Here is a 26,885-nt window from a genome sequence, read left to right as displayed (position 1 = left end):
TAAATTTTAGCTTGAAGGTAGCCCCATAGATAAAAATCCAGCGGAGACAGGTCCGGTGAACGAGCGGGCGGTTTTATCTTGTCGGTTTTCGCTGGGTCCTAATGGACTCCACTTGCCCATGGCGCTAGGCATCTTTGCATAGAATAATATAATGGGATAAGATGAGATGAAATGCAAATGACCACAGGATAACACAGATTGCTCCATAATGATACAGATGGCTACATAATTGATACTTTTCAAAGTTTTCAACTTTTTTCAGTTAAAAATTGTTTTAACATTAACTTGTCATATATAATCAAATTTAGAGAAATTATTTCTATCAAAAAATGTTAAAAAAATTTGAAGTTCCATCTAAAATTCTGAAGTTGACACTTGAAACAGAAAAAGTTGAATTAAAAAAAAAAAACTTTGATGTTATTTAGTAGTCTAAACAATAACCTTTTATTTAGTTTTAAATCCAAATTCGTTCATGAATAACTTAATTATAACTTCGCTTGTTTTTTTATGAGACAGTCTGTATATATATAAGAATCTGAGCAGATCCAAATATCCTAGGAATGTAATGCATTAAAAGGTAATGTGCATACTATAGAGATATCCTGTGACAAAAATTTTCAACACTTAGCATCTTATTTGGCTACTATAACGCGTGAACGGTTAAAACAGACTTTTCCACAAGGAAAGTCATACCAATAAACACAATCAGTCCAGGCAACTAGAGAAAGGTTTTTTTCTTCCATTTGACCGCAACGAAATAGTCCAAATTATACCAAATTTTAAAAAATAGCGTTGGTGAGGATTGTATAAAGGAAGTATCAGTAAAAACTATTAAAAAATGTAAAATTATATATTGCCGAGCTTTAGCATATGTTATCAATATTTTTGTCCACTTTTTTTGTCTATCTCTGCGTCTGTCTATTACACAGAAGTTAAGGTTTTTTTGAATTTCCCGCATCCAATTTCCCGGATCATCAGCAAATATAATTAATTTTATGGTAATTTTGAATGTTATGGGGCAAACGTGAGGGCAAACGAAATAATTCAAGGCATGTCGAATATTACAAAATAAAGTGGATGACGATTAGATATTACTAAAAATACCCAAAGAGGTAAAATGGATTGCTGATGAGCTTTTAGCATAGCTAATGAATTTATCTTAGCAAAATGGCTTTTATCCTGTTTAGCTGAAACCTGGTAAAGCTACACTAATAAAGAAAAAGGTAACAAGCGGCATGTTGAACACTATAGGCCTATTACTGTTCTTAATACACTATCAACAATTTTTGAAATGGTTTACTTTGGCCGTTTGGTATTGCTCTTCAGTAAGAAGGCAGATTTTTTACCGACCCAGCATGGGTTTCGCTCAGGCCGATCAACCAAAGGTGCTGTATGCCAATTTATGAATACAGTTTATAAACATTTAAATGAGGCAAAACACGTCTCGGGACTTCTTTTTATTTGTCCCGAGCGTTCATTAGCTTGAATATATACTTTATTTGAGACAAATTGCGCACCCACTGCATAAGAGTAAATATGTCTCAATTAATTAGACCATATTTAACCAGCAGGCAATTCTAAGTCAAGGTTTATAGGGATAAGTCCGAAATGTAGCACATTGACATTGTTGTTTCTCAAGGGTCCATGATGGGATCCCTTTTATTTTTATTGTTTATCAATTACTTGCCCCCCATAACGTTCAAAATGGCCATAAAGTTAATTATGTTTTCTGATGATCCGGGAAATTGGACTGGGGAAATAGAAAACAATCTTGTGTCACAGACAGAGAAGCATACAAAAAGAGTGGACAAAAAAAATTGATAACATGCATATGCTAAAGCTCACCAATAGATAATTTTACTTCTTTTAACGTTTTTAATTATACAATAGGATCCTCATCCACGCCATTTTTTAAGATTTGGTACAATTTGGACTAATTCGTTCACATGGAAAAAAAAAACTTTAGCTAGTTGCCTGAACCGACTAGGACCAGTGGTGTGACTTCTCCTATAGCCCCTGTAGAAAAGTAAGCTCCGAAGTGATGAGCGACATTTTTTTTATCGGATAGCTCTATATTATTCGCGTCATCCTTTAATACAATATCCTTCCTAACACACACGACGATTCTCGGACCTGCCAAGATTCTTATTAACAATGGACCCAATCACCTTTGATGTGTTGTGGCAATTTTCTATAATAGGCTTTTTACGGTTTCTTATTGGCATATTGTATTCCCTTCCGTCTTTATAGTATTTTTTAACGTGGCTGAGTAAATCTTTGAGTGCTCGACCGATCCTGAAATATCAACTGATACCAATTAAGATTTGAGTAAGGGGTGGTCATTAAAATATCATTTATTATCAGGTTAGAGTTCAGAAATTTGCCAATTACGAAATCTCGAAAGGGTTTAGAATGATCCAGTGTTTGCCAGATGTCGGCATTTAAATTGTGAAAACTGGCAAAAACTAAGGATTTTCCCCCCCGTTTGAAATGTTTGATGTGTCGTTTTGCGTCTTAATGGTTTATGGGTCCTATACTGTTCCTGAATACGTCAAATGAACTCCTGGAGTCTTAGAAAAAGCATTTTAAAGCACTCTCGGTTTAGAGCACCTTTAAAGTCGCAAAAATAGGTATTAATGTGAGTTCGTACCTCAGAAACCAAAAGAGATTTAGCAAACCCTTTTGTATAGGGTCATAGTGCTCATAAAGGCGACCTTATGCGGTTTTTTTGCTGATATCTCTATCTTTATACGTTAGCAATCGAAAATGTTTTACCCGTTTAATGATTTTTCTTCTCACACTTCGAACGTGTTTAGTGTATTTCAGTTTTTATAGATTGTTACTTTTAAGTATTTTACACCGTTTCTTAGATTAGTTATGTGACCTTCTGCAATTAATATTGAGGATTGACACAATGTTTTTAATATTTGTTAAATATGTAATTGTGTGTAATACAAAGGAAACACAAATGTTGGATAGAGCTATAAGTTCAGGAGGTTCTAACGGTAGGCATTGATTGACTAAGTAGGCCTAGTCATTAAATACTGTGAATTGAAACCAAAGTTCCGTAAATGGCGAGTGATTTACAAAATTAGGGTAAATTTTGCGGTGCCAAATATAATAATGTTCTCTGATATCTTAATAGGTGAAATCAGATCGGTCCATGTAAATTTAATGGTTTCCTGGAATTTCAAAGAGTTCCCTTAATGACAAGGGATTTCGGAAAATGTTATTCATTATCAACTTCATCATGATAAAACAGATAATGTTCCTTTATCAAAGCTTTTGGAGTAATAATTAAGTAGGTAGTGAACATTAGTGAATATTGATCAGGCGGGAGTATTGTCGCCGTTGAAAACTTAAAATCGACATACTTGTATGTGTACCTCAGATAATGTAAGGGATTATTGTCATAATTACTTCGCATATTAAGATAAATAGGGTAATTTACCGTTTATTGCTTATAGATATATTAGTTTATACAGTACTAGTAAAAAGTATTGCAACACCTTTATAACTTTCTTAAACCCAATATAAAAAAATGCTTCAATATATATAATTTTATTTTAAAAAAGGTATTTAATTTATTATTTTCGATGTTTAAGTTTTTCACTCCTATTCCTCCTATTCCTCCTATCCTACCCCTACTAACTTTTTATTTTCAAATGGAAAGCTACCTATTGTAGTATATCAAATGATAGATAATTCAATAAGAGATACAATGGTATACTCAAAAATAAAATTGGATCTATAGTATCTTTTAAAAAAATAGAACAAAGCCCATATCCTAAAAAGATAAAAAAATGTAATATTTGCTTCCTAAAGAAACAATCAATTCTTATTTTATTTTGAAACAGAGTGAAAAAATAACAATAAAATGTAAAAATTCCAAATCTTCTTCAATATAAACAATTTTTTAGATATAAAAAATTGTATTTTGGTTTTCATAAAATTAATTAGTAATTAAATCCAGTTGTCAGACATCTACAACAGTTAAAATATTAGAGAAATGAATCTTGCTGATAGAAGTGTAGTTTGTCGAATTAATTTAAAAAAATTCAACAAACTGGAAGTGTAAATGCTGCTCCAAAATGCGGAAGACCTCGAACAACAATTGGTAGCGATAAAGCACTAGACATTATTTTATCTATCGATGAAAATCCTATACAAGGTCCGCCTTTGGAAGCTGATACCATCCGTATATGGAAAATTGCAAGTTTAATGTATTTTTGAAGTTTGTATTTTTGTTTTATGGAGAAAACTCGACATTGTAAAAATATTTTCAACCTGATACAACTTCCGCTTACACCGTAAACTTCATCACTTCGGAAACTACTTCATTGTTGTTAAATGGAACACGGCAAATTTTCCAATGAAAATAAGTTTGTTAAAAATAAGCACGTTTCATAATACGATAAAGTACCGATTTTCGGCTGTTTTTAATTTATTTTAATTTTTACGGCTTTTTCGACACTTGTAGAAGTTTCCTAAAACCCAATTATCTACAAAACTATTTGACATAAATTGATGAAATAAATTTTAAATTGCTGGAAAATTAACACATTTATATTAACAATTAAAATATTAAGAAAAAGCCTTTGAAAAAGAACATTGAAATTTAAAATTTCTAAATTCACAAAAGTCATTTTTTCCAAATAGCACCCTATAATTATTTTAGCATCATTAGATTGGTAAAAAAATGAACTACGATATACATTATAAATATAAAAATTAATACTTTTTGAGCATATCGAAAAAAACTATAAACTACTTTATTCTGCATAGGTAATAAATACATCATTGCACTTGTCATTTTTATATTTGGGATCGAATTAAAAATATTATTTATGCTACACCATTAACGACTAAGGAAAATTGTATTGCAAGGGTGCGAATTCGTGTACAAGTACACTTATTGCAAAACAAAATAGTTCTATCCATAGCCACAATTTTTCCTGGACAAAACGTGGAACAAGTACCCAATAATATTTAGTTCCAACAAGATGGTACACCACCATGTTATACCGTGGCTGTGAGAGAGAATCTTGATGAGATTTTCCCTAGGAGATAGATGGGTAAAAGAGGCATAATAAAATGGCGGTCACAATCTCCAGATCCTACGTCCCTGGATTTGTTTTTGGATCACATAAAAGGTTCTGTTTATAAAAAAATACCACAAAACGTAGATGATTTACGTCTTAGAATTCAAACAGAATTAGAATTAATAACGGAAGCAACACTAGATGATTGCATAAAAGAGTTCGAGGAACAATTGAGTAATTTCCAAATTGTTACTGGAGCCTGATTTGAACATATATTGCAGAAATTTCAATTTTGTTTGATGTGATAGTGAGTTACTGTATCTGGAATCTAATAATTTAATATTTTAAAGAAACTGTAAATCTAATTTTAATCCTAAGCATACCATTGCGTCTCTTATTGAATTATTTTTCACTCGATATACTGCAATGGGTACCTTTCCATTTGAAAATAAAAAGTTCGTACGAGTAACTGGATATGGGTGAAAAATTTGAACATCGAAAGTAATGTCATTTTAAAAATAATATTATACGTGTTTAAGCGTTTTAAAAAAATATCAGGTTTATGAAAGTTATAAACGTATTGCAATACTTTTCACAAGCGCTCTATGTGTAGTAGATTAATTATTCCTATCATGTCTAGGCATATTTTATTTATTCTACAGAAAATATATTGACACATTTTTTTTATTTTCAGCGATTTTTAAGACATAATTATATGACGCAAATTTCTCAAAATATACGACACCCCGAATTTGCAGGAACATATTGAAAAGATTAAACCATCGGCACAAATCGCTTTGTATACATGAAATATGGTTTTACCTTGAAGACAAACTGGGGTTGGTCACGTTTAAGGGGGACTGAGAAAGGTGCTATTCTCGGTGTTATTTGCCGGTTTATTATCGTACAATTTTTTTGTATTCTGACTGATTGTTTGGGTACGATGTCAATGAAAAAAATTCAAATTTAATATTGCGTTTCATATAGAACCAAATGTGCAAAAAAAACAGATATTTCAAATCTACATCATATTAAATTTTGACATTCTCTTGTGTCTTTACGTCCAATACCAAAGGAATTTAATTTAATACCCAACGTTTTTTAGAAATATTGTCAAGATTGTCACGTAGACAGATTCATATTCATCGCTAATTGATAAAACAGCTGTGCTACCCAAAAGCCACTTAGGCATAGGTAGGATCAGCGCCAAGGGACTAATTCTCTTAAACCGCCTTGAAATCGCTTGTTAAGAGCAAACTATGAACTCGGAATTGAACATTTATTATTCAAATTGCATTTTTTCCAGGAAATGTGTCTAGCTGAACTAACCGCATCACTCATTGTTTATCACCTCCTTGCAAAGTGCGATGTTTATTATAGAGTAATTTAACCTAAAAACAGCAACAGTCGGCGAAATTTATATATTTAAATAAAATTCACCGTCCTAATCCAGGGAGTGTATCCCTTTTAAAAGACCCTCCCAATTTCCTGTCCCGCTCTCAAATCTTCCTTCTCTAATCTGCAAAAGGACTCCTAAATATGAAAATTCCTTTTTTATTTACCAGGCTCGAATTAAACCCTCTGTTTGTTTAGCTGAATCGTTTGTTTTAATCGTTTCTAAAGTGAGTATTACCTACACCTAAAATCGCGCTCTTATTGATGAAATCGATGAAGGAAATGCGTTCAAAAAATTAATCATTTCAATCCTCTAATCGAGCTTTGAAATTGTGGGATTTTGAAATATTTTTTTTTATCCAGTTTTGTTCCAATGTTTTGCTTCTCGAACGCAACTATTCCATCATTTCTAACATTACGTACCTTCCAACTTATTTCCATGTTGTCTACATGTGTGTGGATCAAAATTCTAAAACATGTTCCATTAGGTACATGCCAGAACAATTATATAGAAGATAGCTATTTTCAATAATCTTTTTCAATATTTTACGACATACTTACGGGAAGGTTCACTGAGTCGCACAATTTTTGAAGAAGGATTTTATTTTTCAAAATATTTTTGCACAACAAATCGCACATTTTCCATTTTTTTTTTCAGTCACGGGTCACCTATTGTATTGACCATTTGCACATTTCAAATGTAAATCTACGGTGTTTTTTTTTGGCACGCATGTCGGCACAATTCTGTTGAAAATAGATATTTAAATTTTATACTTCATACCAATAATACGTATTCAGAGCCGAAGTTTTTTTAATATTTTCCAATGTTGCGAGCCTTCCATCTGGCAATTTGTAGAGAACATTTAATGCTTCACAAAGGCCATGATTGACTAAATTTCAGAGTTGATGAAAAAAATGTTAAATTGAAGTTAATATTTTTCCTACGAGCGTGCGACACAGGACTTTACCGCACACATTTGCGAGCTGAAAGTAAGACTTTACAGAACGTGTGCTCCGCCCTCAATTTAAGGTGAAATGCGTCAGTGTCAAAACGTTTTGCGGAAATTTGAATCATACGTACGCGCGATAACGCATTTTAGCGCACGCGTGCCATAAGTACGTTACCGCACTATAATGTTTATTTTAATTTACCGAAGACGATAAAATTAACATACATGCAGTCGTAGGGAAAATAGTTCACCTGAGACGTGCGATAATGGCTTTACCACACTTGATTACAATCTTCAAACACGTTAGTTTATATTCCCTTTAGGTTCGGCAAAAATAAACCGGCAAATTATGGGAACATCGCGAACCGTTCGCCAAAAAGAGATTGCTTCTAAACCTGTTTGCACATGCTTTTGTAGCCTCGGCTACTGTTTCGTTTGCCAATGTGATTTGTTGGATTGTCCGTTGTTCAACGAAATGTTTAGGTATAAACAAAGTTTAGGACTTCAATGATTAAGTTATGTGTCATTACGCTTGTTTCAACACCGAGTAAAACCGATTCAGGGTCGTGAGAAATAGTTAGCGATATGCCCAGTATACCAGTCGGTACACAGAATTAAAATACAGAATTAGTTTTCCACTCTGATAGAATAGAACGAAGCTGTTATACACTAAAAGTTGTAAATATGCATATATGTATAAAAGCTATTAATAACTTTTTCCAACGGCATTTGCAATTTTATCAGTCAAATATAGCGTTTGCATGGACCAGCTCGGCCCGTAGGCGGGGTGGGCCGGGTCAAACCACCTCTCTGGGTAAACAGACGGGTATGGGTCGGGTCGGGCCAATGTTGTAAAGTGTTAAATCCCGAACGAAAAGTAAGCAATATTAGACATTTCGTATAAATTACTAACCCTAGGAAAAATTACTGAAACACGTTGTGCACTCTTTTCCCGTTCTAAACAGAGTGAGTCTCAAAAATAGGTTAGTTCGGGCTAGGACTGAAAGCATTAACATGATGATTTTGAAATCAGCTTGGCTCTGTTTTGTTTTCAGATTCTACTCAGTTCTAAACAGCATAAGTCGCGTTTAAAAGCTGTTTAAACAAGTTTTAGTTTGGCTTAACTGAAAGTTAACGTTTAATGTATATTCGAACTTAAATTATAATAAACACAAAAAACATTAAAGAGGGTCCCAAAACAGTTTCCAGTCTAAATTGGAATGGTAATAAGTAAGGTTTAAATAGTGCCTCTTTCAACTTTAGTTAGAATTAACTGCCGGCTATATCTTGAAGGAACTGGTTATACCACTGATTTTATCTTGGTTGACGCCGTGTATGTCAAGGTTTCAGGCACCAGTTTTATACGCTTAAGTGTCTAAGATCACCCTAGCAGCTCGTGATGCTATTGTTTCCAATCTTATTATTATCGTTATTTGGAGTTTAGAGGGTTTAAGAGATATCACAATGGTTACATTGTAACAAATTACCAACAAGTAAGAATTTGATCAAAGTCGAATTGTTAGCTTGTACGAGGACAGTTCTTCCTGGGCAACCAGACAAAGAGAGAGACAGCAAGTCAAATTGTTGCAGAAATAAAGGAGAGATAAAAATATTTAAATTGAATACAATGTAGAAAATAATTTTACACCAAAATATAATAAATATGTGACGTCGTAATCGGAAGCAGATATTTCTCCATTCTGTGCAAAGGAATTTTTATTAAAACGTCTCGATTTTTCGTTTAAAATTGTTGGATTCAAGTTTTTTTAATGTCTGAAGGTAAATTTTCCCAGCTGGAAACATTTACATTGATGTAAGAAAGAAGCAACAACTATCCTTAATATTCCGAGTTATATGCAAATCAGTAGAGTATTCTAGTTTAACCTGTGATCATCGATGAGTTGCTAGAAAATCGCAAAATCGGCGCCTAGGCCGCCTAGGGAAGAGGTCCCAATGGTATGCCCGATGGCGATTCCGGTGAGAATAGGGGAGGTGGTTTTAGTGGGTAGGTGGGTTCATTAGCTTGCGCTCAAATCCCACACTACCCAGCTATAACATCGGCAGTCGGGTGTCTTTAGAAGATTTCCACCTCCTCGCAAAAAAAAAGAAAATTGCAAAATAAGACAGTTTTATAAATAAATATTATTTGAAAACCCCATATTAACAAACATACAAGGTGTGAAAATTTTAGACTTTTTTTTAAATTTTGCTATAAGAAATGCCATACGTGAGAAACTTTGTAAATTGAACGGGAAATTTTAAATTTTGATCAGTGAGTACCCCAAAAATGATTAGGGCGGTAAAATGAGATCTGACGCTTAAAAAAATATCGCCCTGTAGATTTTCTAATTCGCTTGAGGGACCAAATGATGTGAACACCAATTAGAAACGCGCAATCCAAATTTGAACTAAACATCTCAAAAATTGCAATAGTTGTAAAGAAGAAACGAAAAAAATCTTAAACTTTAACACCCTGTAGGATTGTTGATATACGTTTATCAAATAATCTTATAATAATTTAAAAAGTTGTCTTATTTTACGATTTTCCACTACTCACAAAAAAGACACAGGTTAAAACTGAAACATTCTTTATTTCGCAGGAGGCAATATAAAAACGGTGGGCCCTCAGTTCTGATAAGAATGGTCTAGATTTCAAACCGATTGAATCTGACAGACATCATAAAAAATCTATCGAATCACGCAACATAATGGTGTCAACACCAAATACAAAAGTATTTAATAATAAATGTATATCGATCTCCAGATGGAAATAGCAATTTTCTTTGAGAAATCATATTCATTTGCTCTGAGGACATTGCCATATATTTGCTTATGTGGAGATTTCAATATAAATTACTTTAGCAATGGAGTTGATAGGAGGGATTTCGATGATTACATGACATGTTTTGTCCTTCATGTGGATAATTTGGAACCAACAAGGATAACCGTCAGAATGAACGACATATGGAATACAAAAATAGATTATGTAATGACGAATAACCATTTTGCCAGCTGGCTGGTAGAGAGAAATTTGGGCGACACTTAGCACACAGTTATTCAATATTTTTCGATATTCACAGGGTAAACTTGAGAGACAAAATGGTAGGACCGTAAGATTGTGTCTATCGAAGTATGTCTTCTTATAATGGGAATTTGAAATACTATATAATTCATTTTGATTTTTATGACCTATATAAAGCAAAAGCAAGCATTGAGTCGGCTTTTAGCAACTTCATGTCTATAATCAACTTTGGCATCAATGTAAATTGCCCGCTCAAATAAAAAAAAGGTAATTAACGGGTGATCATTAAAAAAAACTTGCAGTAAGCGGTGGACTGTAAACGAAGGGCGTTGATTAAACCATTTGCTATTTGCTATCAAATATCCGACTGACAACAGATTAACAGATGAATTTATCTAAGAGATATTTACTTGATTTTTTTTAACGGCCATCCATATTAACAAGTCCAAATCTCAATGATTTTCGATTGATATTCTGGGGATCAGTCGATAGATGAAAGTTCTATCCAACCACATTAAAAATTCTAACGATGAAAATTTGCATTTCTACTATAAAGATACTAAAATTTAAATAATTTAATGTTTTGGCGATTGGTCGTAACGACTTTTACGTGAAAAGTTAGTTTTGATGTGGTTTTCCTATGCGCCATGGTACCAATTAAGGAAACAATGGAACATATCGAGAAGAAATTCCCAATAGATATTGAAAAACTGTTTAAAGACTGCTTAATTTTAACATATTTTGAATGATAGAACGAGTTTTATGAACAAACTGGTGGTATAACAATGGGCAGCGCCTTTAATCCGGCGATCGCAAAGTACTGATTGGTGACTTTCGAGGCAAAAATTCGAAACAACTGACTCATACAGTATACTGAAAGCCAACACTCCCCGATCGATACCTCAACAATGGATCAAAACATCATCCTAACTAAAAAAGAGGACTCATAAAAGTCATACAATGTATGTGTGTATTAAAATGATGCGCCAAAAGCGATTTGGCCCATTGTTAATAAGAATCTTGGCAGGTCCAATAATCATTGCGTCTGGTGGGGGGGATATCGTGTTAAACGATGATGCGAATAATATAACTATAGTATATTATTAAATAATATACAGGGTGATGTACCAAAAAGTTTCCACTCAGGTTTTTTCTTGTAAACAAATAAATGAAAATAGGCTCGGACACGTAACTCTTAGTTGTCAGGGGGACACACTTTTTACAGATTTACACCCGCTCTGCTTCAACCTATACGAAGGGGTGGCTGTCACCCTTAAAATCTTAAATGGAAAAAGGGGGGGACGAGTCATATCTTATTTTAGAGGAAATTGAATTCTCTTTGTTATGGGACCTTCCTCGTATTATCTGGTCGATAAATAAAATGTACAAAAAAGGGTATTAATAACAGTATTTTAGAATTTCACTTGATATTTTGAAAAACCTGTTATTATTAGTTTGTTTCACGTAAAGGTCAAAGACACAGTGAGAATAACAAGTTCTTGTTTTTTCAATAATTACAGATTAAAATGACGTATATGTTTAAAGAAAGGTTTGAAATTGTTTCACTATTATTAACACCCTTTTTTGTGTATTTTATTTATTGATCAAATAATACGAGAAAGGTCCCATAACAAAGGGAATCCAATTCTTTTTAAAATAAGACATCACTACCCCCTCCTTTCCTTTCCGTTTAAGATTTTAAAGGTGGCAGCCATTCTTTCGTGATAGTTAGAGCAGGAAGAATGCAAATATATAAAAAATGTGTCCCCCTGAAAACTAAGGTTTACGTGTCCGAACATGTTTTCATTTATTCTTTTATAAGAAGAAAAAATCTGAGTGGAAACTTTTCGGTGCGCCATCCTGTATAATAAATAGAAAATAATAACTAAAGATATCCGGTGATAAAAATGCTGATGACTATTTTGAATATTACTTTGTTACCGTAATGCATTAACCGTTAAGAAAAAGTTTTCCATAAGGAAAATCACACCAATGCACACAGTCAGGCAAGTGGAAAAAGTTTTTATTTTCTTTGGTGCAACAGCAACGAAATAGTTGAAATTACATCAAATATTAAAAAATAATCTGGATGCAAAGTGCATATCAGCAAAAATATTGAAAGACATAAAATTGTCTATTGCTGAATCTTGAAGATATCTTATTAATCTCTGATACCAAAATGGTGTTTTCCTTGTTCAATTAAAACTGAGAAAGTTACATTAATATTCCAAAAAGGTCAGATGTAGATGCTGAAAACTGTAACCCTATTACTGCTCTTAATACCGAATTAAAATTTTTTGAGAGAGTTTATTACGACAGTTTGGTACCATTCCTCAACAAAAAGGCAGTTTTGACACCCACCCGGATGGGTTTCGCTTAAGCCGATCAATCTAAGGGGACGCATGTCAATTTATGAATACAGTTTATAAACATCTAAATGAGGGAAAACATGCCTCGGAACTTCTTTTTATTTGTCCCGAGCGTTTGATAGCTTGAATATAGATTTTATTTGCGACGAACTCCGCATCCACGGCACAAGAGTCAATATATTTCAATTAATTAGATCATATTTGACCAGCAGGAACTTGTATGTTCAGGTTTCTAGTGATTAAAAAATTAAATGCAAAATATCAACATCGGGGTTCCTCAGGAGTTCGTCCTGCGACCCTTTTTTTTTTGTTTATCAATGGCTTGCTTCATAACGTTTGAACCGCCTATGATACTTCACTGGTAGTCATAGAGGATACTCGGGACGAACTCCTGCAGCACATCGTTTCCCTTGTTTCATGTATGTACAGGCGGCTTATGTGAGAAAAATACATATAATTTAATAAAAATTTTATTAAATACATGTAATTTGATGAAGAGCAAAGTATTTTCGGTTTCAAGAACGATAATTAAAAATAAAAAAAAGTCCACTACCTTCGGTTTGCACCTGCAATGGTGTCTGGTCGAGAATGTGATCCTGATAATAATCTTCCAACATCTCCTAGCTTCTAGTATCAATCTTAACTTTATCAAGAAGGGTACCACGATAGATCTAACGAATCGGTATATCTTTGCAGTTTGAACAAAAGTAGGGGTATCTGATTCAAACTCAGCCGAAGTTAATGGACATTTTGTTTAATCTTATGTACCAGCAGCGATTCCAAAAATATCACGCTGTTCAGTGATGAATTTCTGACGCTAAAAAATAGTTTCAACAATAATTTCATACCTAATACTGACATGATCATATGTGTGAACTTCAGATGCAGGGCCCACTCTCGGAAAGTAAGCTACAATGCACCCTTCTCCGGAAAAAAGTGAAAAAACACACTTATTATTCGCTTACAAATTACAATATCATGCTATGGGGAATGTAGTAGATGAAGGATAGGTTCTATTAGTTGAAAAGCGAATTATTTGCCTAAAATTTAAATTCAAAGATTCAAGATAACTGCAGACCGTATTTTGTATGGAGGAAGATGTCGGTATTTCCTCCACACTATATGCATAGAATAATAATATACTTAAGGGAACACACTTCAAAAACTCAACTTATCATTCCTATCTAACGTGAAATTGAGAATTGCCATCATATCTAATGTTTCAGATAGAACTTCAAAATTTGAGACGTCCATAACTTATATTGGACCAAAACTATTTAACAAACTCCGAGAATATAAAAACAGGCAGCAATTTAAAATAATGTTAAAAAGCTTTTTTATTCAGGAAGTCTGCCATTCCATTATGGAATATCTAGAAGGTAACGTCCATAGCAATTACTGTAGTCAATTTGTGTACTGTTTGTTTCCAAACTCCCTACGTTTATATACTGCAAATATCCACAATTTTGTTGTTTATAGAATATGTATTTTGAGGAATTGTATGTGCATCTCTTTATGACTTGTGGTCGTATTTGATTTATACCGGCGGACTAGAGTCAACATCAAATAAAGCAAGTGAATTTGAATTTAAACCAGCTTGTGACCCTCTGCATAGTTGTCGAAATTAAGTCGGTCAGGTCCTATTCCGGGGAACCACTACAGAACAACGATGTTATCGGCGAACAAAGAGAAGTCAGCAGACTGGACGAATGCAGTCGAGTCTTTGTAGAAGAAAGAAAAGAAGATGAAGAACTATTCACTGTTGTGTGTCATATTATATAGTTAGATGTGAAAATACATTACTACGCACTTCTAAACACTAACAACGATTTGTTAAGTAAGATCTAAAAAATGACGAAAAGGATTGTGATAGAGTAGAAATCGCCAATTCACTGACTAGTAAGTTGCGATTGACACGATTAAAACTCTTGGAGATTTCGAAAAGAGATATAGGAACATGTTGACCAACTTTCATATCTGCGACAACCTGAACTAACCTGAAAACATGGATCTGTTGGCCTTAAACGTTGATTTACCCGATAGAAAACCGTGCTCCTAGGGACTAAAGAAATCTTAACTGAGATAATCCAACAAAACGTTCTTCAACATCATTCATAATATCTTCCTAAAAATGGTGATGGCAGAAAAAACTCAGAAATTATTTATCCCAGTCTTATCGCCGGTATTATGTGGAGATGTCACTTTAGAACATTTTCGAAAATATGAAAATGTTGATGTTGATATGCAGCAGTGAAATAGATGAGTCAAGACAGACACTATAACGAGGCTTAATCTATTAACTAATTAAATACTCAAAATCCCCTTATATACCATATGCTTTGTTATAACCGGTTAATGAGATTAACATAAAGTTGCAATTTGTCTAACTGCATCACTCGTTAACGAATCGCAATATAAGTCAGCTCGTGGCTAGATGTACTTCACGGTTTCCGAAAATCGACTTTGTTTAAATCATAATAAATTAATTTCAAAAATATTTCCCCTTATTTTTTAATCGTTGATGAAGCTGCAGAATGTAGATCTTTAGGTTTACTTTATTTCAGCTTTGTATTACTTTCTGAGGCTCCTGTTAACACTCGCGTACAGTAGGGATCATTTTTACTGCCACACAAAAATTTCGGAAGTGAATAGAAGGTTCCTCTTTTCCCAAAGGGAATCAATTTACCAATAAACAGAATGGTGTATATTCTTACTGCTAGACCTTTTTAAGAGAATGCAGGAATATATTAAATCTTTACAAGTAGTGCATGTAAGCGAATACAGGTAGTTTATTGTACATTATCATAATAATACATATGGATGCCAACTAATTTTAGGTAATAAATTTAGAAACTTTTTCAAATTCTTTTTATTAAAACATTTAAGAAAGCGTATATGTATTTTACTTTCTTAGTTTCTAGGATACGAGGTCACATTTCTACCTATAGATATTTTTGAAAACTATCAAAGTGAATAATTAGTATGGACTTAGGATTCCGTCGAAATCATACACGATATAATCACATACTTTTTTGGTGATAATTGGAAAGGAAGAAGATAATTAGTGAAAGAAATTGGTGATCGCAACATTATTATTCGTAGCTCACCAAGGCTAGCTCCAACAAAAATTTTAAGAAAACAAAAACTCAGTTACTGATCAACACTTTACGAATAAGAAGGAGCGAGTGCATGATAAAATATGTACAGGGTATTTCATAATTTATTATTTCAATTTCAGGACGGGATTCCCTTTTATATTTTATGGAGATTTTTTTTTTATAAACGTGTGTACTAACCTTCTTTGTTTTCGAAAAAAATCGGTATATTATTAATGAAATCAAAGTCTTAGAGATTTTCATGAAATTTGCTGTACTTGTTGGTAGCAGTAAAGGGCCCATTTTGATATGACTAGATTTAAAATAGTAATTCTCGTGACGTCGCAGAGGATTACTTGACAAAGATTATCGTAAAAAATATCTGTACAGCACTTATTTTTGGTTTTAATGTTTTATTAGACTAAATGATTTAAAAAACAACTTTCCTTCGTGCCTTGACTTATTGTTTTAGCTTACTTCGTTTTCGCGAAAAACTAAAAACAAATTAGTGATTCCACCTAGAGAATACTACTACATATTACTTAAAGTGGAGTATCTGCTACTATGTACAAATACTACGGGTATAGGCTATACATATGTTAGGATACTACTAACTATAGACACCTGATAAATAAACTACGGGCACATGAAAAATTATCTGGGGGCATGATACTTTACTTAAAATCGAGTATCTCCTACATCCTATAAGTGGAAGTTATACGAAAGTTACTATATTTAACTGAAGTAAATACTTTGTTGATGCAACAAGTACTTCTCATGCAAAGTAGATACTTGAAGCATCAGCAAATACTTCTTTATATGCATACTACCCCTGCATCTGAGTTGTTGAATTTATTTTTTCTACCACCAATAATAGTTTAAATAAGGGAAAAATAAATAAATAAAATATCCGGCTATTACCAAAGCTGGAATTCGTGCAAAAATTTATAAAATCCAATCCGTTCACAAAAACCAAAATCGCTTACATCTTTTGACTACTAACTATATATAACAAATATATTTGTATGCATGATTATACAGAGTCTTTCTCTTAAACAAGTCACTGGATTTATTTTATTTTGTGGAAATTTTATAAAAAAGAAAACATTTATGGCTTAACGACAGGAGTACCCTACTAAATAATGTACATTTTGTAACATTTGGAGTTTAATTCCTTATAAAGTCGCAATAGAGAGCCGCAACTTACTTTTTCCAAATAAGACATGGTGTAATTTTAATTCCACGAAGTTAAATTCCATTGTTCATCATATCGTATGCCTGCTTATATTCATCATATGCGCTACTTGAATTTATCTAAAAGAGTTTGCGTGTAATTTTTACGAATTTTATTATTTGACTTTCGAGACTTTCCTCACGTTGGAGCCTCCACAACTAGTTATTTTTTACGAGTACCTATTTTAACTATAATTTTTTTAATTTAACTGGAAAAATTTTTTGATTATTAATCTCTTAATGTTACGGCGCTCATTTTTAACGTGCAATGGGGGAAGAACTCGGGGCAGGATATAGTTCTTATTTATAATACGGAGAGAAATTTTCGCATTTTCTGTATGCTGTTAGAGTTCATGACCTATTAATACCTATTTAAAGAAAAAGTGTTTTAATGACGGTGATTAATTTTCGAGACATTTTAACCATGGGTAATAGGAACGCGCGCTAGTTAATATAGAGCCATTAATATATATACGTGTAAGTTCCATTTTTTCATCGACTGCACGGCGAAAAACCAAAAATTTATAAAATTTTTAAATACTTCTACTTTCGATTTAAACGGCACTCTGCTCAATCTGAGCGGATTTTCAATTCAGTCAGAGATTGAAATATTGGATATCCAAAAGTTATCTCCATACATAAACATTGCACACCTCAAATTTGATGTTTATCAATTCGCATACAACTAGTAAAATTATAAAGAAAAACCCTTCACTCATTAGTCGATTACAAATTGTCGTTGTTGCTAATGCGAGATTATACGAGATGCGTCGGGTCAATAGAAATGCGAGCTGTCATTAATCGGTTTTCATATCACGGGTTAGATTTGAACCGATCAATCAAATGAGAGGAAATCCATATCCGTTCATCTAACCGGAATCGCTTACATATCCGTTCAGTCAAGTGTGCGGCAAACAGCACATTGTAGGAGGGGAGAAGAAAAAATGCGAACGGAAATCACTTCCTGAAATTACAGCAATTAATTATGAACCACCCTGTATATCGCTGAAATCTGCATGATAAAGGAGCAACGAGTTCCAACAAACCGATGCAATTAAGAAACTCTATTGAAAACGATGAAAATGAATAATCAGCATAACTTTTCTTATATAGGAGTTTTACCGGAATCTCCCACGATATAACCACAATTTCTGGGTGATAAATAGCATGGAAGGAAATGAACCAATTAATGATGACAACATTTCTATTCGTGGCTTTCGCTCCAACAAAAATTTGAAGGGAGCAAGAACTCGATTACTCATGCAACGCTGTACAAATAAGAGAGAGCGAGTGCATAATAAAATATATCGCTGAAGCCCATTGAATGTGGCCTGCATAATAAAGGAGCAACGAGCTGGACAAAAAATATTTGAAAAAAACCAATGCAATTCGTCCATGAAATTGAGAGACAATCAGTTCGGAAGGATTGTAATGGAAACGTGTGGAGAATTGTGCGGATTCAGTTCTCCTTTGAGGACGTAGACGTCCAATTAACGCAAAATAACTTGGAGGATTACGTAGCTACTTAAAGATAGTATTTAAAGTTTTATAGTAACGACTGCCTAGTCATTACCGGCGGTGCTTTATATTTCAAAGAAACACAATTCCTCCTTTAGAAGAGAAGCCAGTAAAGGAAGTTAAATAAGAAGTCACCTCAAAGCCAGCATTATTGGAAGTGGGGAACATTGGCTTTTCCTCGCTGATATTGCATTAAATAAATTCGAGGGGAAATATATGTGCTTTTGTCTTTAGACGACGAAAGCAGAAACCGGAATTATGTCTAATACTCAATATTCCTGATAATCACACAAATTTGATATTCTATCTGAAACACTTTCACTGATTTTATCGTCATATTTTAGAGGCAATTGGAACAAGAAATGTGTATAATTAACAATAGAAACAACGAGTAGAATAAAAAAATTGATTTCGCAGAATTTCCAGAGCGGACGATTTTCATTGCGGCTACATCTGTTTATTACGGTTGGATGTGCTCTATTTTATGTGTGTTTTTTTTCGCAAAGGAGTGTGTCCAGAATAGAAAGAAGTGCAAATTTACCCCGAACTACTGAGCTTGAAAGGGGTCGCATAATTTGATTAAGTAAACCGGTGTATCATTTAGGAAAATTACATACCGAATAAACTGAATTGAAGACGCCCTGGTGAAAAACCTCGAAAGCAAGAATCCTGTAGGAGATTTAAGAGATAGACGAAATCTCAGATGTTTATTCGAATATATATAATCCGAAGGCTCCCAATAAAATATTTAAGCAGATTATATTTGCGTTGATATTTAATCAAAACTCAAGTCTGGCTTATTTTCGCTTGTGTGCTTTGATGTTGGGAGAGAATACGAGGATACTTAATATAAAATACAGGACATAATTAATATGTTCAAGATATCTTGTTTCTACTAAAAATTAGATTGCAGGCAGAGTTCCTCGTGGAAAATTCATATAAGCGGGGAAAAAGTTCGAAATATCTTCTATGCGTCTGAGGCGGATTGTTAATTTTTTCTGTTTTTTTGCTTGGGAATATACCTTATACACAAATAGGGGTTGTACACTATTCTCAATTAAAGCTCACTGAGATTAACATTCGCTCCTTAGTAAAGGCTCGGGCGAAGACTCTTGTCGACATCCCGGTGCCAAATATGGTCTCTAGAACCTAAGAAAATATTATTATAAAAACGTATATTAACGGAAGTAAAGCGCATAGAATGTGAGCATGTAAAATATTTGAAATGGTGAAAAGTCAGAAAAAAATTATATTAAAAACTGTCATTCTTTAGCAATTGAGACAAGGAATTTTCAGAGTGTTTGGTATATTTTACATACTCGCATTTCATACACTTTAGTTCTGTTCATTTTTGTTTTTATAGCAATTATTTCTTATCCTATTACTGAAACGTTAACAAGGGTGTTCACCCGGAGCCTTAGTAAAGGGTCAATATTATTCCCATTTAGTTTTAACTGAGGATAGTGTGCAATTCCATCGTTCCAACAACCCGCACTTATGTATGGGGCGTCATGCTTAAACAAAATAAAAGAAAAAAAGGGGAAAAAAGTTCGTTATGGCGATATTCAAGGCGCTACAGTATCATTTGTGTAAATAAGTACAGCGTGCTTGGGAGTCAAAAATAAGAGCGATTTAGCTAAACATGCATAATACAATAAAAATTTGTTTTTTCCATTTTACAGGAATTTTAGGAATTTTTTTATTTGGTAAATTAGAAATACATGTTCCGCAATACTGCGTCTGGTTTCGATAGATTGAAACCTAATACGGATAGGAATTTGGTTTGAATGTCGACCTACACTGTATGGAACGAGCTCTTTTAAGAAAATATTTTAACATACAGGGTGGTCTAAAACTATGATATGGGTTTCTTACTTTACTCTTGCTACTCCAAATTATGGTACATCTCGGGCTTCTTGGTTAGAATTCCTATAAATTGTATTTTATTTCCTTCAATACTTTAAGAGAAATAAATTAAATCGAAAATTAATTACTTAATTTCCATTCGATTAGAAAAACATTTAAAAAGTATATATTTTTCACTTTATATATGTGATAATATTTCTCTACAATGCCTACTTATAGTAAAAATCAATTTGTATTTTAATCTATACGTCTTTTGATCTAAATCAAAAATATAATATTGTCTCGAAGACCAAATTGAAGCTTCAAAGACCTTTGGAAATCTTCGCTCTGAACCAATTTTTTTATGCGCATGAGTGATTGGACCTACAGAAACTGAATTTTTCTAAACATCTTCTCCTTCAGAAGTCCCTTTAAAGTTTGGATGGCTGAAAGGAACGTCTAATATTCCATGGCCATGAATGAAATTTGGATGGCGATGATATTGAAGGTATCAATTTGAAGAATATGGATTTAAAGTTAGTAAAAACCATGAAGTACAAGTTTTAATTTTATTAAAATAACTACCATCCTAAAAATTTTAAAAATTTAAAAATCGCTGGAAAATAGGCCAATGATTTTTAGAGTATGTTTGCTTAGTGCTATAAAAGTTGTTTACAGTAGAAAAATTTTGCGTTGATGTACGTTAAAAACAGGGGCATGCAGGCATGCATTTTAAAGGCCGAAGGAAGGTCTGGCAATAGTGTGTTACCTTTAAATTAACTTTTCCAGGTAGTGAAGGTTGACGAACTATTGCCAGACACCGTATATCTAACATCTTTTGAACTACGAACATCAATGGTGCCCAAGAGTATTTTTAACTATCACACATTTATTTATAAACTATATATGCTCTAAGGTAAAAAATATCATCTAATTTTTTGTTAATTCGTATAACTGAAAGATTTTTTCCAATTTGTACTGCATAAAATATTGTATCGCTTACGGTTTTTAAGATCTTTGTAAAATAATTTTTCAGTCGATATTTCCTTCTTGTACCCAAACTTCTATACCATTGTCGGACCCCCAATTAACTAACTTAGAACACAGATTTAAAATAAGTGTGTGGAATTCAAATACTCCCTTGGGACCAATTTCAAGCGTGTAGTTGAAAATCTATGTGAAACTTGCAAATATGAAAATAGTTAAGAATAAAAAAAATGAATAAGAAATGTTCAATTTTTCATTGTCTAGCATCTTACGCTAACTACAATGATTTCAGGACACCCTGTAGAAAGGCAAATTCGTTTTGTTGCCAAAGCTCCCTCAGTATTGATTTGCTTCAATTTTTGTACGCGAGTGAAATATAGGGGCTATAGCTCAGTAGCTTTCTCCTCTCTCAAATGATTGTCGATAGTATTTTTTGATGCAGCGCAGAAATTTTAATATTTCGACTATACAAATGTAAAGTATGTAGCCGGGTATCGAGCGTGTTCCCTTGAATTCAGGTTTTATCCCACATCGAGCAAAGTCCTGCATTTCTCGTCGTGAGGGTATCCTTTATTTCAAAAAATCGTGCTTCAGAAAATGATATATTGTGTCACAGACTAAAGTCCTCGTTAAAATATACGAGAGTTTTCCATTTTATCTTCAAAAAGGTTGCAATTTCTTTCCGGACAAATCCCATGTAAAAGAATAGTTTCCAATTTTAAGGACACTATCACGATATGTGGTATATCTTAGAAGATAGTTACACTTGCAATTCTATTTTATCGCCCTGATTCTCGGTCCTTAAACACAGATTTTTATTTTCCCTGAATGTTGCCCTTTGACAAACGTCTAATAAAGTAAGATGCCTTGTGGAATCATATTTATCTTACTTTAGTCGCCCTACTAAAATGCTATCGATTAAAACTTACTTTTCCTCGTCGAGGTCTGGACGCTCTTGGTGCTTCCTGAAAAATAAGAAAAAAGTTAATAGGGCGCTTAGCATAAAACCATCATCAATTTTTTGCGAAAATAGTCACGTGATAAATGAATCCAATTTTTGAAATGTGAGCTTGTCGAATTAATTATTTTATCTGGGAAATTTGTCAAAACGGAAATTTAATAATAACATAAACTCCAATGCCTCATGGCTCACTGCAATACTTAATACACGAAAAATTTAAAACATGTATCTATTTATCTACCTACCGACACGTTAAACAGTTAGTAACGATTCAAACTAATAACAAAGCTTTTAACTCAAACTTTTCAAATTAATGCTCCCAAGCTTCACACAACTCAGGCAAAAAGCAATTTTAACTTAATAATTTCGTAATGCGTATTAGTTGGTTTGTGTATGAAATTTAAATTAATAATATAGTGATAAAACTAACGAATAAGTTATTAATATACATGTACATCAAAAGAGAAGTTTTGAACGAAATTTTTCATTTGCGACAAGGTGCTTTAGCATATTATACTGTAGCAAAAAAACAGATAATGAGCTTAAAAAATCAAAATGACCTAAAACTTTCGTTTAAGGAGAACCTCAGTAATATGGTAACTTGTGCCGTATTAAAGGATTCGTGTGGCCCCTCAATTATTATCGTTCCATTTTCTTAGGGCTTATCCAAACTAGCTATCACCTTTTATAAAACACGCTTTGACGATTACATAATTCAAGGATACTCATCGAGCAAACCATGCTTCAAAAAGATCAGCTCGTGTGTCCGGCTATTGAATCTGCACTAACAATAGTAATTGGCCGGCTTTTCCACTTGCTCGGTTAATAATTGCAAGCTGGAGACTAATGAAACGGTTTTGTCGGCTTTTTCGACCACTTGTAAAGTTTTGCCAAAAAGACGCTCCTATTTAACAATTACTGTCCTCAATCGAATTTCATTATCCTCCATAAAATTCTCGTTAAAACAATTTGGAAAAAACCTAAGCTGTATCTTGTTTATCAACAAGACCTTTTTTGAAAGTTGGGCAACAATTTAATCCCATCTATTACGTTACTTCACCTTCAGTTTATTTTCCTCCACCACACTGAGGGTAAAACTATATGGCAGTCCTCTTCCGGAAAGCTTTTAATATTAATCGTATGTTTAGGAGGTAATTGTAGAATTTCTACGAAGCTTACGAACCAATTTCAGCTAGAAACTTGAAAGCAAACAACCATGCTTACTAAAATAGTAATCAAAATTCATTTTGCCCCTAAAATGAAACTATAGGTTTGATTAGCAAAGTTGCAGTTCGTTATCCTTTATTAGGGGCTGAGCTAAAGTCTCTTGGAAGTTCTACATTTAAAATTATTTTTGGTAGAATTTAGTTAATGTATTGACGATGAGTTTTTTTAAATTTTTTCTATAATTTTTTCTAAATATTGGGGATGGATTGTGAAAAAATGGAGAAACACAAAAGAAAATGGTATAAAATTTTTGTTAAACAGATGCAGGTGTAAAAATAATTAACCCCTGTTATAACAATATCTGTAGGCAACCCTTTTTTTAGCTGACAACCCATTATTTTAATACATGTAATTTTCAACTTCAAACTTTCAACAGGTAACTTTATGTGCTTACCCTGTATCACCGATGCAACGATAAAGCCATGAATTTACACACTAAAGAACTTAAATTTGGAAAGAAGTTTTTTATTATTAATTTTAGTTTTTTGCATTTAGATATCAGCTGTAAGTTGTACCATTGAAGAATGTTTTATTTATCGAATCCATAAATTTATGATAGTATAAATTTCGAATTTTTATTTCTTTCATTTTAATAAAGCAGAAGCCAATTTTACTACCAATTATACTGATCATATGTCTGCAGCATTTCAATAATAAAAAAGAGTCATAATTCAAATTTACATATTACATTTAATGACGTTGATTGCTCAAAAAATTTCATTCATGCTCTCACCGGCTCCGATTTTATAAGAACATGTGAGAGGGAAAATTAAATTATTGTCCAATGAAATCACACAAAGAAATTTTTTGAGCAATCAACGACGTTAAAAATTTCATATTCACGCTTACACATTCATGTAGAATTAAGGCCTGTACGTCTCTAATAGCACGACAGAAATGGATTGATTGAAACCTAGGTATTGAGGCGTTCTCCTGAATTAGTAGGTTCGCTTCAATATAGTTTGAATAATAATTTAACGCAATTTCCAGTCGAGATAATTAGTGTATTTAAAATAAAGGCAGTAAATTTGATTTAAAATTTATTTTCTCATTTTACTGTGCAGAATATAATACAAAAAACACATTAAAATTTTACAGAAAAATAAAAACATTTTGAGAGACGTCAAAGCAGCTGTTTAATTCCCCTAAAAAAGATAAAAGATGTGTAAAAGCCGCTTCCTTGCAACTCAAATTGTTTTGATGTTATGACCTTTAAAAATTCAACATCTGCCATATTTTAAACGACATTATCTCGACGTTAGCTGTTGAAAACTGGAATATGATAACATAAGAACAGAATTTCGAGGCCAATCAGAAATAGCAAAATTATACAGGGAGGTTAAAAAATACACATTTCTTTCATACTCCGTAAATTTCACTTAAAAACAAATCGCTCATGATATTTCGAAAAGTACGAAAAATTCTGACACGTTTTTGAAAAACTTTAGAATCGATGCAAGTTAAAGAATAGAATATCAAAATACTACTTACTTATAATTTACTTATATTCTAAAACGAAAAAAAAATTATAAAAAATAATGGAAGAAAACTCATTTCCGGGGTAATCTCAAGTTAGTGGAAAAAAGATGAAAACTTTTTGTTTCGAAGTCAGTTTTCTATCATATTCTTAAAAATCGATTTTGAATTGGTTTTTGATTAAGTTATTTGAATATCTAAGATCGATGTAGAATCCAAATCCTTAAACGGCAAATTTTAAAATAAGAGAAGGTAACCAATATCTTCATAATTGCGTCTCTAAATGAAGAAAAATTACCTATGCTTCGAAATTTTTGTTCAAAAAAATTAATTTTGAAGCTCATTAGAGGACAAACTCACTCATAAAAACTATTAATAACAAAGAAAGATTCAGTGAAATCAAATAAGTATATTTTTGAATTTTGCTCCACCATTTTACGCCTTTAAACATGCATAGTTAAGCAAGCAGATATCTTCTCGAATCGTGTAACTTAATTTTTGCTCGCCTTTCTTCAGAAAACCCTTCAAAAGCAATTTTATTGGTCATTCTTATTTGAACCTCTAGGAGACTTTCCATTAACCTTTAAACTCGACATTGTTTTCTTTGAATCAAATCCTTATTGAGGCTTCCCCTATCTTCCCAGTTAAGGCAATTTAAAATATGAAATATCCAATTTGGCTTTAACGATTAGCTGTGGGATTTTAATAGAAAAATTCATACAGATCAGCACAGGCCTCCTATAGGAAAGCTCGTTAAAATTCTGTCACCTTTTAAGACGGGAATCCTCTTGAAAAGGTTGAATTTATTGTTAAAGCTGTCCATTTTAAATTTCTTGAAATGCGAAAAAATATAGCGTAATTATTAATAATAAATAAAGCGCAAAGGTTTCTAGCAAATCTGCCATACGTTATTTTTTAATGGTATAGTAATTTCGAATATATTCATTCATGAATTAGAATATCTCGACGTGCTTGTTAATTTTTTTTGTATTGCCGAGTTTTGTTCCAAGTGAAACAATATTGTTAATATTGCACCTGCATATATGCTAAAGTTATATTTAAATTTAAAAGTTTTTTGTATGAATATTGAATCAATTTTCCACGTTTAGTACATGGGTTAAAATCGTGTAATAAGAGCTATTTGATCATATCTTCGTTTAGTAAATAATTTGAAAAAAACTGGAAAGAAAGTTTTTTGAAAGCTACTTTGAGAATTCAAATGTTTCGAGACAGACTGCCAGGTTTAATACTTGTAGTACTTAAAGATGCAGCTTATTATTATGCTGACCATTTGGAACATTTCAAGGCCAAGATATTACAATTTTTTGACTCTGACTTCTTGGCTTTCACAAAGCAAAAAAGCATGAAAACAAACTATCCGAAATTCGAAGAAACGAACCTTGCATTAGTGCAAACCATGGAAATAAATGAAAACTTAAGAAATTACGTTTCAAAAATAGGGGGAGTAGTTTCGAGACAAAAAATGTTTAATAAACTATTTTATATCAATTTGTTTTAAGTCAAATATCAGACGTTATCAAAAGATTCCGTTAAGAATCTTCCTATAGATACAATTCTTATTAATAATTTTTAATATGACCCAATCACTGTTCCCATTTGAAACACGTACTTAACTATAGAACATTGGATTTTTTGTAGAAAATTTGAACAAATATTTAGTTATTAGTTTATTTACAAATGAACGATTATTATTGTCGATAAAAAAAAAACAATATTATTCTAAATTACCTGCAAAATATTATTT

The 26,885-nt window shown here is 32.7% G+C and overlaps 1 protein-coding gene across 4 annotated transcripts in view; it reads right to left on the bottom strand.

Moving 5' to 3' along the window:
* Nucleotides 1-26,885, bottom strand: part of Ptp99A (Protein tyrosine phosphatase 99A) — a 217,263-nt gene that overhangs the window by 88,003 nt on the left and 102,375 nt on the right. For all 4 annotated transcript variants that reach the window (XM_066391188.1, XM_066391189.1, XM_066391190.1 and 1 more), the window contains exon 4: nucleotides 22,386-22,421. In XM_066391188.1, the coding sequence (XP_066247285.1) occupies nucleotides 22,386-22,421 (36 nt within the window). The remainder of the gene's footprint in view (nucleotides 1-22,385; nucleotides 22,422-26,885) is intronic.

The sequence above is a fragment of the Euwallacea similis genome, chromosome 6 (genome assembly GCF_039881205.1).
Source record: "Euwallacea similis isolate ESF13 chromosome 6, ESF131.1, whole genome shotgun sequence".
Lineage (NCBI taxonomy): Eukaryota > Metazoa > Arthropoda > Insecta > Coleoptera > Curculionidae > Euwallacea > Euwallacea similis.
The sequence above is the reverse complement of the archived record's forward strand: the minus strand, read 5'-3'. Positions and strand labels throughout refer to the sequence as shown.